Source organism: Leucoraja erinacea, chromosome 9 (assembly GCF_028641065.1).
Source record: "Leucoraja erinacea ecotype New England chromosome 9, Leri_hhj_1, whole genome shotgun sequence".
Classification (NCBI taxonomy): domain Eukaryota; kingdom Metazoa; phylum Chordata; class Chondrichthyes; order Rajiformes; family Rajidae; genus Leucoraja; species Leucoraja erinaceus.
The window spans coordinates 35915237-35929518 of record NC_073385.1 but is presented as its reverse complement, the minus strand read 5'-3'; the positions used below and the strand labels follow the sequence as shown (position 1 = coordinate 35929518).

Sequence of the window (14282 nt, the reverse complement as noted above, 5' to 3'; positions counted from 1 at the left end):
AAAGAGTAAATGCCAAGGACTTGATTACAAGCATTTATCAAGTCTGACCGAGAGCTTGGACAATTTGCCCTTAAACTGTGCTGTGTTTGGAGTGTATTTTCTTTTCTTTGTTGCAAATGTTGCTATTCTTTTGTTTTGCAGGCTTGATTTTAAAGAAACTCCTTCATGTTGGGAACTCCCTGAAGGTTTTGCATGTTTTTGTTGTTTTTTTAAGATGTGATTGGAAATGGCCTGAAACCCAATGTGGTTGGCACATGTATATTTATCCCATGTTTGTCCTTTTGATTTTAGTAATGGGGGATGAAAATAATGACCATTTTGCCATAAAGATTGTTATTCTGAAGTTACTTCTGTCTTCAGAGATTGGATTGCTGTTTTCGTGGAATACAGATTTTTTTGAAACTTGCATTTTACTATGTTGTAAAATCATGGCACTTCTCAAGAACATAAGTCCTCTTAATGTGTATTATAAATTAAGACATTTCAAGTCCCACGAGCAACATTTGGTTTAGATTTCTTTAAACATTTCATTATGATCAGAATTTTATGGGTTATAGACTATGTTCTTTCAATCCATTTCAGATTCGAAGGGAAGGTGTACGCCTCTTTTTGTTGTGGATGCAAGCACTCCAACACAATTGCACTGAAGAACAGCTACTGATTTATGCCTGTCTTATTCCTGGCTTTCCAGCTCTGCAATCTGAGCATGGGCCTCGAACGCTAGACAATCTCATTAACTCTCCACTTCATCTTCAAGAAAGTAAGAATGTAGTACGTTGGTGCCTGTTGGGGTCTTTTGCCTTTTCTAAATTGAGCTATTATAAAGAACAATTACAAAGATAAGTACTGCAGTTATGAATTTAAAGCTAGAGTAATTTTCCAAACAGATCTGACTATGAAGTAAAAGGCTTATGGATTCACACTTGGCCTCATTTTCCAGTGTTAAGTTGGGCTCCAATTGGTGATGCGGGAAAATCACAGAAAATTGCATATTGAAAGACAAGATTTTTTTTGGATATTTCAAATTATTCTTTCTTTTTCCGTTTCCCATTGCCTATATTTCAAGGGTTACATTGACAATTTAGATCTGCAGCCAAACACAGACATCCTTCTGTGACTTAAAACACACTTGTTTTCACACTTTTTCAGTTCTGATGAAGGATCATTTACCTGAAATGTAAACTTTGTTTCTGCTTAATCGACTGAATGATTCTGGCATTTTCTGGTTCTTCATAAGGTCATGTGATAGGAGCAGAATTAAGCCTTTTGGCCCATCAATTCTACTCCACCATTCAAACATGGCTGATATATCTCTCCCTCCTAACCCCATTCTCCTGCCTTCTCCCCATAACCCCTGACACCTGTACTAATCTATCTCTGTTGTAAAAATATCCATTGACCGCCTCCACAGCCTTCTGTGGCAAAGAATACCACAGATTCTGACTAAAGAAAACACCTCCTTCCTAAACAAACGTCCTTTAGTTCTGAGGCTATGACCTCTGGTCCTAGACTCTCCCACAAGTGGAAACATCTTCTCCACATCCATTTTATCGAAGCCTTTCACTATTTGGTACGTTTCAATGAGGTCCCCCCTCATTCTTCTAAACGCCAGCGCGTGCAGGCCCAGTGCCGTCAAACGCTCATCATATGTTAACCCACTCATTACTGGGATTGTTATTGGTAAACCTCTGGACCCTCTCCAGGGCCAGCTGAGGCTTTATAAGGCGCTGGTCAGGCGCTGCTAGCTTTGGAGAGGGTCCAGAAGACGTTTACAAGAATGATTCTAGGAATTAGTGGATTAGCATATGATGAGCGTTTGACAGAACTGGACCTCTACTCGCTGGAGTTTAGAAGATTGAGGGGGAACCTCATTGAAGCTTACAGAATAATTAAAGGCATAGGTGTCAAGGGTTATGGGGCGAATGCAGGAAAATGGGAGGAGGCAGAGATCAGCCATGGTGGAATAGACTCGATGGCCGAATGGCCTAATTCTGCTCCGTTAACTTGTGAAAATTGCTTGCAATATTCCAAATGCGGCTTGACCAAGCATGTTTTTGTATTCTAACCCTCTTGAAATAAATGCTAGCATTGCGTTTGCATTCTTTACTACTGATTTGACTTGCAGGTTAACTTTTTAGGAATCCTGCACCCAGCATTCCCAATTCCCTTTGCACCTCCGATTTCTGGATTTTCTCCCCATTTAGAAAATAGTCTACGCCTGGTACCCTTTTAGAAAAAAAAATCCACAGATATTTACACACACGTGCAGAAACTGTACTGTGGAAATTGTTCCACCCAGACCTTGTTCACTTGTGTCTACTCCTGTCCTTCTCCAACCTGTTACTCATTTCATTCTACTTATTCTCATGTCGCTCCTGCTTAAATGCTCATTTATTGGCCTTAAAGAGTTCCACATTGTCTTTGAATATAACAATTTGGTCAAACCTATTTGATTTGCCAATGGCTGGACTAAATTGATCTACTTTAACTGTTCCCAGTAAAATGGAAACATGTTTTCTGAATGGCAACATGATTATGAATTATATTCAACGGTCAATGTATAACTTAAACAATGTAGATAATCTAGTTTTAAATAAGTGGTAAGTTAATTAAGATGCTTATAAATTTTGAATGAGAAATTTGGTAGAATGAGGAAATGAACAAGAAACATTAAGTTGGTTTTAAAAACATCATTAAATACAGTCATAGAGTGATACAGTGTGGAAACAGGCCCAACTTGCCCACACCGGCCAACATATCCCAGCTACATTAGTCCCATCTACCTGCATTTGGTCCATATCCCTCCAAACATGTCCTATCCATGTACCTGTCTAACTGTTTCTTAAATGTTGGGATAGTCCCAGCCTCAACCGCCTCCTCTGGCAGCTTGTTCCATACACCACCACGCTTTGTGTGAAAAAGTTACCCCTTAGATTCCTATTAAATCTTTTACCCCTCACCTTGAACGTATGTCCTCTGGTCCTCGATTCCCCCCCACTCTGGGCAAGAGATTCTGTACATCTACTCGATTTATTCCTCTCATGATTTATACACCTAAGATCACCCCTCATCCTTCTGCACTCCAAGGAATATAGACCCAGCCTACTCAACCTCTCCCTAGAGATCAGACTCTCTAGTCCTGGCAACATCCTCGTAAATCTTCTCTGAACTCTTTCAAACTCAACAATATCTTTCCTGAACTGGTCTTTATGGATGTGGCTATAGGTGCAATGGGTGCATTGATTTTGATCTTCCAGATCTGGTTGGAATTTAGAGCAGTTGTTGACCATTGGAAAGAAAGGACAGAAAAAAACAAAAACTAAAGGTCAGTCAGTCTGACTGCTAGAATCTATTATTTTAGAGACACAGTAAATGGGCATTTAATAAATATTTATCTGGGATTTGACAACGATCTATGAAAGAGCAGTTGTGTTTTTGAGCTTGTAATTATACGAATGATAGGTGAAACCCATTAGACGTTGTATGTTTGGATATTTAAAAGTTTTAAGGCAACACATAATATTACATAAAAATAAGCCTTTTGAAATTGGGGTTGAGGTAGTAACATAGCTTGGTTTATGTTTAGAAAATGGAGTAGGAATATATTAAGAATCACTGCTTGGGCATCAGCTATTTACAGTCTGCTGTATTGATTTGTGAGGGGGATAGGTGAAATGCATCCATATTGACTCGTGATCAAAGTTTAGATGCGAAGGTAAGACAAGCGGAGAGTAATGGGCAACATAATGACTGCAGTGATAAATTTGCCAACATCATTAGAGGTTTTGAATAGATGTTGCAACTCCACTTCCTTCCATGGTCTCCATGGTCCAGTATTACAAAATTCAATCTTCAGCCACTGGTTGGCTTCTTGAGGATAAGATATCCATGCGTTGAGATAGGCAAGGGCCCGATTATGGATAGTCAAGTTTTTTGAAGATATAGCTAAAGCAGAGCTGTAGATGTCTATGTTAATTTGATTTGACAAGGTTCCGCATGTTAGGCTGCTCTGGGAGGTTAGTTTGCATGGGATCCAGGGAGAGCTAGACAATTGGATAGAAAATTGGCTTCATGGAAGGAAGCAGTGGTGAGGTGGAAGGTTGTTTTTCAGACTGGAGGTCTGTGACTGGTGGTGTGCATCAAGGACTGTTGCTTGGCCCATTGCTGTTTGTGGTGATTTGGATGAGAACGTACAAGGCATGATTAGTGGGTGGTGGGTGTATGGAATGAGCTGCCGGAGGAGGTAGTTGAAGCAGAAACGATAACAACATTTAAAAGACATTTGGACAGGTACATGGATAGGAAAGGTTTAGAGGATACACGAGTCAAACGCGGGCAGATGAGACGAGCGTAGATGGTGCAACTTAATCGTCATAGACAAGGTGGGCCGAAGGGGCTATTTCCGTGCTGTATGCCTCTTGTGATTTAACGAAACATCCAAGAGCACAGGATAGAGCCTAATATATGAGACCTTAAACATCTTGGCTCTAGTGCTGTCGACTAGCGTTCCAGAACAGCTATTTGCTGTGCATTTCAGTATAGTTGCATCAACCAAGCTTTGTGGAAAATTCCCAAGATGAGCAAAAAAAGGGACAAATCCAATTCGGCTAATTGCACCACAATCTAGTCTCAATCACCAGCAAAAGTGATACAGGATATTGTAAGATCCAGTAGCACATAAATTTAATAATTTTATTTTGGTCTTGTCAACTGAATCTACATTTCAATATAGCAATTACCTTTTAAAAGAAAATGTTTTCTGCCTATCAGCTATCTGCCTATCTGCCTAAACCTCATGGTTCACCCCCCCCCCCCCCGTGTCCCCTTCAAGTTATGCCCTAAAATTGGTAAAAATATATATTTTTAAATCTCTATACAATCACTTACTGTCATTTTCTTAAATAGTCTCATGAAAGATCTTTGAATACATTACATTGTTGATGTACATTGTTGATCATAATGCAACTGCACCGGATTTAAAAAAAAAAGCTGTTTCATGAGCACTCTGAACCAAAGCCAAATGCCCCATCAAGATTGTAGAGGAAAATTTATACATACCACAAACTACTTATTTATTGAATGTGGTATGTAACCAAATAATTATCCAGTAATTAGTGTGGTGTACTTATTGTGGTTAGTAAGTAATGATGGTCAATAAAAACACTGACATTAAGCATGTTTTGAGGTTAGATTTACTGGTTCTAAAATGTTGTTATTTCGTTACATTTAAATATACTATAGAAACATTTGTGGCACATTATTACAAAGCATGACAATAAACTCACTTGAACTTGAACTTAGTGTTGTACTTTTATATTTGCCTGACAGCGCAAGTCACACCAGAAGAAATCACTCCTCTTGTACCCCCACAATCAGGAGATAAAGGACAAGATGATCTTACAAGCTACTTTCTCGACGCTCTGCTAAAATATATGGTAATCCAGGTAGACACTTTATTGTACTAACCTGACTAACCGTTAGGGGCCAAATGCATATTGTCTCTACTACTACACTAACTCCTGGATTTCCTTTTGTCAATTATCAATATTACCTGCATTTGTTTTCATTTTTGGTTTTCCTCTTTAAAGTTTTCCTCTTTATTCTTTCGTAGATTTTTGTAGCAAGGTTAGGGAAGGAATGGTGTGTGCATTATGATTTCTAGCTATATTTTTATTTCAATCATTCAATCAATCAGTTTTTATTCATCACATACACAATAAAATGCAGTGAAATGAACTTGCCAGCAGTGGTACAATCAAAAAGAACACACAATACACAATAAAATTTAACACAAACATCCACCACAGCATTCTTCACTTCCAAAAGTAGAAGTGTCAAGAGAAGAAATATTTGGACCTGGTGCATCTACTTTGGATACTATCAGTTATCCAAGTGCAAAATTTACACAACTTATTCAAGTTTTGCAACTTATGGCAAGTGTTCTAACCCTCTCCCCCAATTCTTGAAAAGTTTTTATTTCAGTATATTTACATATCCCAAATATGTGGAATCTAGCATGAAGCAGTGCAGATGTGGTGGTTTTTAAATGTGACAGGCCAACACAAAGAAACGGCAGCTGGTGAGAGGGGAGGGAGCCTCACACTGACCGAGCGTATCCTGTAAGTGGCAGCAGCCTGAATAAAGCGCTGTCCCCAGGAGCTAGAACCTAGGCCGCAACAACCGCCGCATCAATTGGGCCATGCGGTGGGTGAGGAAGGGCATGCTCGTGTACCCTGCGACTCAACGTGGGTAGGGGTAGCGGTGCAGGCCAGGGTGGTGTCGGCACGTCCGTCCGCTATAACCAAAATCGATTATAGAGGGACCATTAAAACAAGGTTTACTGTATTAGCATAACTAAAAAATATTATTAAAATATTTATTTACAAATATTCAAAAATAAAATTTGATGCCTGGATTTTATGTATTTACAACAAAACTAATAGTATTCGCCCTCACTACAGATAAAACTGTCAACAACTTTAGAATCACCACGCATGCATATTTGAATGCAAAAACATTAAGTTGCTGTTATCCTCTGTCCGTTTCGGTATTCTGCCTTTCCACTACACTGATAAATACTTAAAATAAGCTTGGTATAAAATATTCTTCATCATGTGCTTGCATGATGTCTAAATGATAATAGTAAATACTGCTGGGAAAATTCCAATCTTTAACAAAATCATTATTATGATTTGCAACTCTTTTAAATAAATATTTCAAATTATAAATTTCATATATTATAAATCATATTCGTTTCTGTCCTGTTTATATGTGCCATTGTTCATACTTTCCATAAAATCCCTTTAGCAAATTTTAATTTGTCTTCCCTTTCCCGATTTGGCAGTTGAAACGGTTTGGCATTACAATTGCGAGATAACCTGTGAAGTCCATGGAACCATGCTTGTCACCATCTAGCATTTGGAAGAAATTATTAGATCATTGTGGGCTGCTTTCTTTCAAGTTAGCAGTGTTGTGAACCCAGAATCCAGTCCAAAGGCTTTTAAGTGCCTAGTGTCCTTCCATCTAGATTGTGATATTATAACACGTATAAATTATTTTAAGAGTTTTCTCAACAACAAATAGCAGATACTCTCAACGGTGAAATATTAAGTCTAGAGGAATTGCCATGCTCCAGGCTTTAAAAAAACAAAAAAAAACTAAACAAAGGCCACATATATGCAACTTCTGAAATGTTACTGTTGGTTGACAAATTTAGGATGAAATGTGCTGAAATCAATGTGCATCTCGAGCCATTATATTGACTTAATCATATGTGCTGCCCATCTCTTACGGAATTTCTAGTCAGGTCTGTGATGAAAATGGTATTTGTTTGATAGCATTGATGTAGTTTTAAGGTTCTCCTGCTTTTTATCTTCTGTGTGCTTTACATTAATGAATATCAACAAAATTAAAGAAATGGTGTATCTTGTGTATTTCTTTACAGGCAAAGGGATTAGAATGGAAAGACAAAGGAAATCAGGAGAAAGGGTTTGCATTCTTATTTGCAAATTTCATGAAGTACTATCTGCCTCACATTTTTCCAAATTTTTCAAGAGAGACCAGTTTATTTAATCCAATTCTTGGTAAAAAAAAAGTTTTTTTTCTCTCGTTTATTTGTCAGACTATATCTGCATGAACTAGGCTTGTGTGGTGATTACTGCCCTAGATTGTGATATTTAACAGAGAATATTTTCAAGCAATATTAATTATATTTTGTCTTTAGTTTTGTCAGATTTAGTTTTCTTCCATCTTGTATGATATTGTTACTTTAAGATTATGCATAGCATATGGACATGGTTTACTTCCATTAAATAGAAAACATTTGCTTAATGAGAGTTACTGCTGAGATTGATTTTGCCTTTATATATGAACCAGCAGTTATAACCATTTTCTCTTTTAGCTTGTTCCTTTTAAAGGCAGTAAGGATTATAATTCACAACTTGCTTTAACTGATGGAAAGTAGTTTATCTATAAATTGGGATGCCATTACCTTTAATAGAGTTATGAATTTATTTGAATTAAAGTTTGCTTAAAAACCTTAACTGAATTCTGGGACCCTGGCATCCTCTTTTTTTCAAACTTTAAAGAGAATTTGAATCCTGCAATGCAGAAATTTGTCACTTGCATTGTCCACTGTAAAGTAGATTATTTTGGCTCTTGTGTGGTATTTGTTGAAAACAAGTAGGTGATATCTAAGGAATTTGTATGTCTTCTAATATAAACTTTTCTTTAGTTGTTTTTTCTAAATAAACCACATGTACGGGAACAAAGGTGTGCCATGAACTTTCCGTGACGTGGTACATGTACTGACACGTTTCTCCCCATCAGAGCCTAATTACAGTATTATTTATTTAGCATGGGTTTACATTGGCACTGTAGTATTTATCTTTTATGTTTTGTGTTGGGTGTTGACGCAGGCAATTTTAAATCTAAGATAACTTTGGAAGGGGCATTGAAGTAATTAAATTAAAAAGTAAATTGAATATTGCATTTTATATCAGCAAATTTGTAGGGAGAAGGAAAGATGGCAGTGAAATTAAGTAACAGCCGATTCACTTCTATTTTAAATGTTATGACTATAACTGGAATAAGGAAGGATAAATCTTTTCTGCAAGATTCCTACTTTAAGTCATTAAATTGCTACTGCTCAAATCAAGTATAAAGACAGCAGCATATGTACAATTGTATCAAATCATGTTTCCCTGTCAAAAATATTATGGCATATGCCAGCATGACTTGCTTAAGGCAAAATACTGGAAGGTCCAAGTTGTCCATTTCAGGGATTCAATATTTTCTATGTCATTGTCAATCTGATAAGTGAATATAAATCAAATATGCAAAATTTGTAGGGTATTTTTAAAATTCAGTTTGTATTAGAATGAAAGGAATTTACCATGAATGGAAAAAAAAATAATCGGAACAAAATGTGAAGCTGATGAGGGGGGGATTAATAGACAATAGGTGCAGGAGTAGGCCATTCGGCCCTTCGTTTGATGTGATCAAGACAGTTCAATGTGATCATGGCTGATTATCCCCAATCAGTACCCCGTTCCTGCCTTCTCCCCATATCCCCTGACCGCTATATTTAAGCAGTATTAAATGAAAAGATGGCAATATATCAAGCCTCGTGGCAATTTTTTTTAAACAAATACTGAGAAAATCTTATATCTGAAGTGAAAGACTGAAGTGAGAGAATAAATGTTAGAGAACAAGTCAAAAGTGAAAAGGAAGATAATTAACGTGCATAAGCTACCTGAAATCCTGGGCATTTTTTTCCACTTGTGGGTAACAATAGGAGTTGTCTTTCAAAACTGACATTCACACTTAAAATACTGATTGATTTTTTTTTTAGGCAAATTCCTTAATCATCTTAAAGCTGTCTGAAACTTCAAGATGTTATTCAACTATAGAATGTTTAGTGAGGAAAATATGGTGAGGAAAATTTAGGAACTACTTTTAACATGCATGATAATGGAAATCTGGTACTTTACTGCGAAGCTGCACTGGGTAGATCAATTGGAGGACTGGAACATGCTTAAAGGAATGAATGCATTATTTTGCAATATTCAGGGAAGAGGAAATGTAGTGGCAAAGTTTCATTTGGGGTTCTTTTTTCTATTCTGTCTAGCACTGAACTAATATTTTGTTATAATTACGTTTTTTCAGATGTTCCACAATTACGATCCAAGCCATATTATGTGATAACAAAGAAAGACCCAGAAACTAATGAAGTAACATATTGTACAAAAGATGCATTTTTGTCAGCTCGTGTTTCTGTCATCCGATGGTTGGTCTCTTTCTGGTTTGAACCAAAAGCTAATCCAGGCCTTCAGATTCCTGGAATTGAAGGTGAAAATGTACCAAAGAACATTCAGGTCTGTAAACAAAATGTTAACTAATTGCTTTGAATTAGTAAATATTATTTTGATTCTTGTTAATGATTAATGAACTGGAATTTTATTAAATGAAATTATTTTATTCTCTAGAGAGCAGCTGCTGGTTTGGTTGCTCGGGAGGAGGGCTCTTGTCGTGCAGACTCTGGAGATGGCAGCACAGAATTGGAACAGTCACATTCAAACACCAGTACCTTAACTGAGCGTGAACCCAGTTCATCTAGTCTATGTAGTGTTGATGAAGAGCATCTAACAGATATGGAAATAGTGCGGAAAGTTTTTTATTCCTCGCGGGAGAATGTGAATTTTATTATCGAAGTTTTTCGACAGGTAATTTCCAATATATTTGCATGGTTTGGTAAATTTTGGCTCGTACTTCTATTCATTTTCTTTAAAAAGCTTAGTGAAATAAAAATATCTAATTCTGCCAAGTTTCTCAGATGCAGAAGTATCTCCCGTGTACGTTGACAGATCCTTTTTAATGTGAACTCAGCAATAGTATCAAAACAAAAACTTGTAATGGACATATAGAGCATTGAACAGTACAGAGCATAGATAGACACAAAATGCTGGAGTAACTCAGCGGGACAGGCAGCATCTGGATAGAAGGAATGATTCACATGTCAGGTCGAGACCCTTCTTCAGACTGGCATAAATGGGTACATCAGCCTACAATATCTGTGCCGAACAAGATGCCAAGACTAATTCTTATTTCATTTATGAATTGCAAAACATAACTTTCTCAAGATTTAAGTTTAACTAGACCAAGTGGGATCCGTTGGGTCCCGTCCCCTCAACGCACGGTTGCGTTGCGGGGCGGCCTGCGGCGTCACACACACACACCACCACCACCACCACCACCACCACCCCCCCCCCCCCCCCCCCCCCCACACACACACACACGCACAGAGTTTCAAAAAGTTCCTACCCTGGGAGGGGGACACCCTTCTTCCACACCCTCTCCCCATTCGGGTGCTCCACTCCCTCACCGGGTACCCCCAAGGCCAGTGATCAGCGGTCCCCCTTTCAGCCTCCGCCCTTTCAAAAACGCTTCAATCCAATTTAAAGCATATATATTGCATTCAAGTGTAAGATAAAAGACTCTCTTCAGTATGCACCATATTGCACAATTATAGCTGAAAAATGCAAAAGTTCCGTACACCCTCCTCCCACCTACGCGAGCAGATGATAGGCAGGCAGATCCATTGTGACATCATCAGCGAAAAACAGGCTTTTTGATTTAAAAGTTTTATCTGATTTGTGAACATTTTCATTAATAACTCAAGAAATAAAGCACAACATTTTCAGAGAAGGCGATTTCGGTCTCCAGGCGGTAAATCTCTACCCGAATATGTAGGTTTAAACAGTAGAAGGTGATAAATGCCGTTTGAAACCTGATTGATTGATCATGTGTAACAACACGTTAGACTTTTGAAAACAGACTGCAAAGCTATTTACTTTCTATTTCCTCCTGAGCAGTAAAACAATTAACTTTTTCAATTTTATCACACACTTAGGCTTTTCTGCTGCCTATCTGTGAAGCTGCAGCCATGAGAAGAGTTGTTAAAGTTTATCAGGAATGGATTCAGCAAGAGGAAAAGCCTGTATTTATGAAAGAGGCTGAAGACTTGAGTTATTCCCCTTCAACAAGTGTCATAAACTTAGTTAATTCTGAAGAAAATAGAAGCTCTTACCCACCGGAAAAAAAGGAGCAGGAAGAGGTATTGCTTATTTACATTAAATCATATTCAGGTTGATTTTAACTGGAATGTTATAGTGTAATTTAAATGGTAATATATAAATTCTCTTTCACTTCAATGTCTATTAATTTTACCCGATACTTTTATTAAAAATCTGCCTTCCTGCATTTTGAAAGAGTTGTGTATATTTGCTTTGAGTTCCCGATAGTGTTTCTATGATGCTCTTTTTCTAGAAAATGATGTTAGAAAATGAGTTGTGTCAATGGGAAAACTGGTTAGAGCTGGAGAATTTTAAACAATACCAAAGCTTTTTGTCCTCTGCTGGATTTTCAAAAATAATGTGAACCTTTTAATATCAGAAAATGTATAAGCAGAAAAAAGCTGTCTTTCAAAAATAAAACCGATAATGTTCTTAAGAGACTGTGATGTCTAATTACTGAGGGACGGCTACATAGAAACATTTTCCCTCAAATGTTCCCTGATTCATCAATTGCATTATACCCAATTCACAATATGGATACGCGCGTTATAGCAGAACTACCTGTAGTTCCTTTTGTGGTCTCAGTGTGAGAATATTACAGCCAATCACCTCCTACAAGGCAAAATCAGGAGGTAGCTCGAATGTCGGCGTAGCATCACTCCCTGACGAGCTCGATGCGTTGCGCAAGCTTTGATAGGGAGAACACTGATGTGCCTTCTCGAGCCCCCATTCGCTGTGATGGTATTTCAGTCAGTCACAGAGGCCGACGTCAGAAAATCCTTCAGAGGGGTGAACCCTCGAAAAGCGCCTGGACCTGATAGTATACCCAGTTGTGTTCTAAAAACCAGTGCGGACGAACTGGCTGGAGTTTTTACAGACATTTTCAACCTCTCATTTCTGAGGCCTGCGATTCCCACCTGTTTAAAAGGGCATCAATCATACCGGTGCCCAAGGAGAGCAAGGTGACATGCCTCAATGACTATCGACCTATGGCACTAACGTCGGTGGTGATGAAGTGCTTTGAGAGGTTGATCATGGCGCAAATCAACTCCTACCTTGACAAAAACCTGGACCCACTGCAGTTCGCCTACTGCCACAACAGATCAACGGTGGATGCGATCTCGCTGGCCCTCCACTCTGCTCTGGACCACTTGGACAGCAAAATCTCATATGTCAGGCTGTTATTCATTGATTACAGCTCCGCATTTAATACAATCATCCCCTCCAAGCTGGTTACCAAACTCACAGAACTGGGTCACTGCTCATCCCTCTGCAATTGGATCCTCGACTTCCTCATTCACAGACCACAGACTGTTCGAATTGGTGGAAAGGTGTCAGCCTCGATAACAATCAGCATGGGAGCACCTCAAGGCTGCGTGCTCAGACCCCTGCTGTACTCGCTCTATATTCATGACTACTTAGCTGGTCATAGTGCAAACTCCATCAAGTTTGCTGACGACACCACTGTTGTGGGACGTATCACTGATGGGCACGTCAGAGAATAGAAGAGAGATCGACTGACTGACCAAATGGTGCCAGCGCAATAACCTGGCCCTCAACACCAGCAAAACCAAGGAACTGATTGTGGACTTTGGAAGAGGTAGGATGGGGACCCACAGTCACGTTTATATCAGGTCGATGGTGGAAAGGGTCAAGAGCTTGAAATTTCTGGGCGTGCACATCTCTGAAGATCTCTCCTGGCCTGAGAACACTGATGCAATTATAAAGAAAGCACATCAGCGCCTCTACTTCCTGAGAAGATTACGGAGAGTGGGTATGTCAAGGAGGACTCTCTTACTAACTTCTACAGGTGCACAGTAGAGAGCATGCTGACCGGTTGCATCGTGGTTTGGTTCGGCAACTTGAGCGCCCAGGAGCGGAAAATACTTCAAAAAGTAGTAAACACTGCCCAGTCCATCATCAGCTCTGACCTCCCTACCATCGAGGGGATCTATCGCAGTCGCTGCCTCAAAGGCTGGCAGCATCATCAAGGACCCACACCATCCTGGCCACACATCTCCCCGCTACTTTCAGGTAGAAGGTACAGGAGCCTGAAGACTGCAACGTCCAGGTTCAGGAATAGCTACTTCCCCACAGCCATCAGGCTATTAAACTCAACTCAAACAAAACTCTGAACATTAATAGCCCATTATCTGTTTATTTGCACTTTATATGTTTTATTTATTCATGTGTGTATATATTTATATAATGGTATATGGGCACACTGATCTGTTCTGTATTCTTGCTTTGCTTCAGCACAACAGGATATAGTAGGCTACTATATTTTGTTGTGCTGAAGCAAAGCAAGAATTTCATTGTCCTATCTGGGACACATGACAATAAACTCTCTTGAATCTTGAAGAATTGAACCAACGTTACAATGAGGGAATTGCATTGACCAATTTACACCCAGTAAGCTACTGCAAAGAAGAGATGTTTGTTTTTATTGCTGTAGATCAAGAAATAATTATTAACCAGGTGACTGGGGATAACTTTTATAGATTTTTGCAAAATACCATAATATGGATAGTGATGTGCTTTTTTGCACTTGACTGATTCATTTTGATTTTTGCCAGCTTTCTATTTAAGTGATATAGGCACTTCTGCGATAACGCGATGGTTCCATTTCTAAGAAACCTTGTGCTTTTGAAAGTGCAATATAAAGACAATTATGTCAGTTGGGGAAAGAAGTTCCTGTAGGATTTTTCA

The 14282-nt window shown here is 38.7% G+C and overlaps 1 protein-coding gene across 5 annotated transcripts in view; it reads left to right on the top strand.

Annotated features, from left to right (window-relative positions):
- ralgapa1 (Ral GTPase activating protein catalytic subunit alpha 1) overlaps positions 1-14282 on the top strand; it is a 148484-nt gene that overhangs the window by 26673 nt on the left and 107529 nt on the right. For all 5 annotated transcript variants that reach the window (XM_055640527.1, XM_055640526.1, XM_055640529.1 and 2 more), the window contains exons 5-11: positions 142-185; positions 583-760; positions 5329-5435; positions 7445-7583; positions 9667-9875; positions 9987-10223; positions 11411-11614. In XM_055640527.1, coding sequence (XP_055496502.1) covers positions 142-185; positions 583-760; positions 5329-5435; positions 7445-7583; positions 9667-9875; positions 9987-10223; positions 11411-11614 — 1118 coding nt within the window. The remainder of the gene's footprint in view (positions 1-141; positions 186-582; positions 761-5328; positions 5436-7444; positions 7584-9666; positions 9876-9986; positions 10224-11410; positions 11615-14282) is intronic.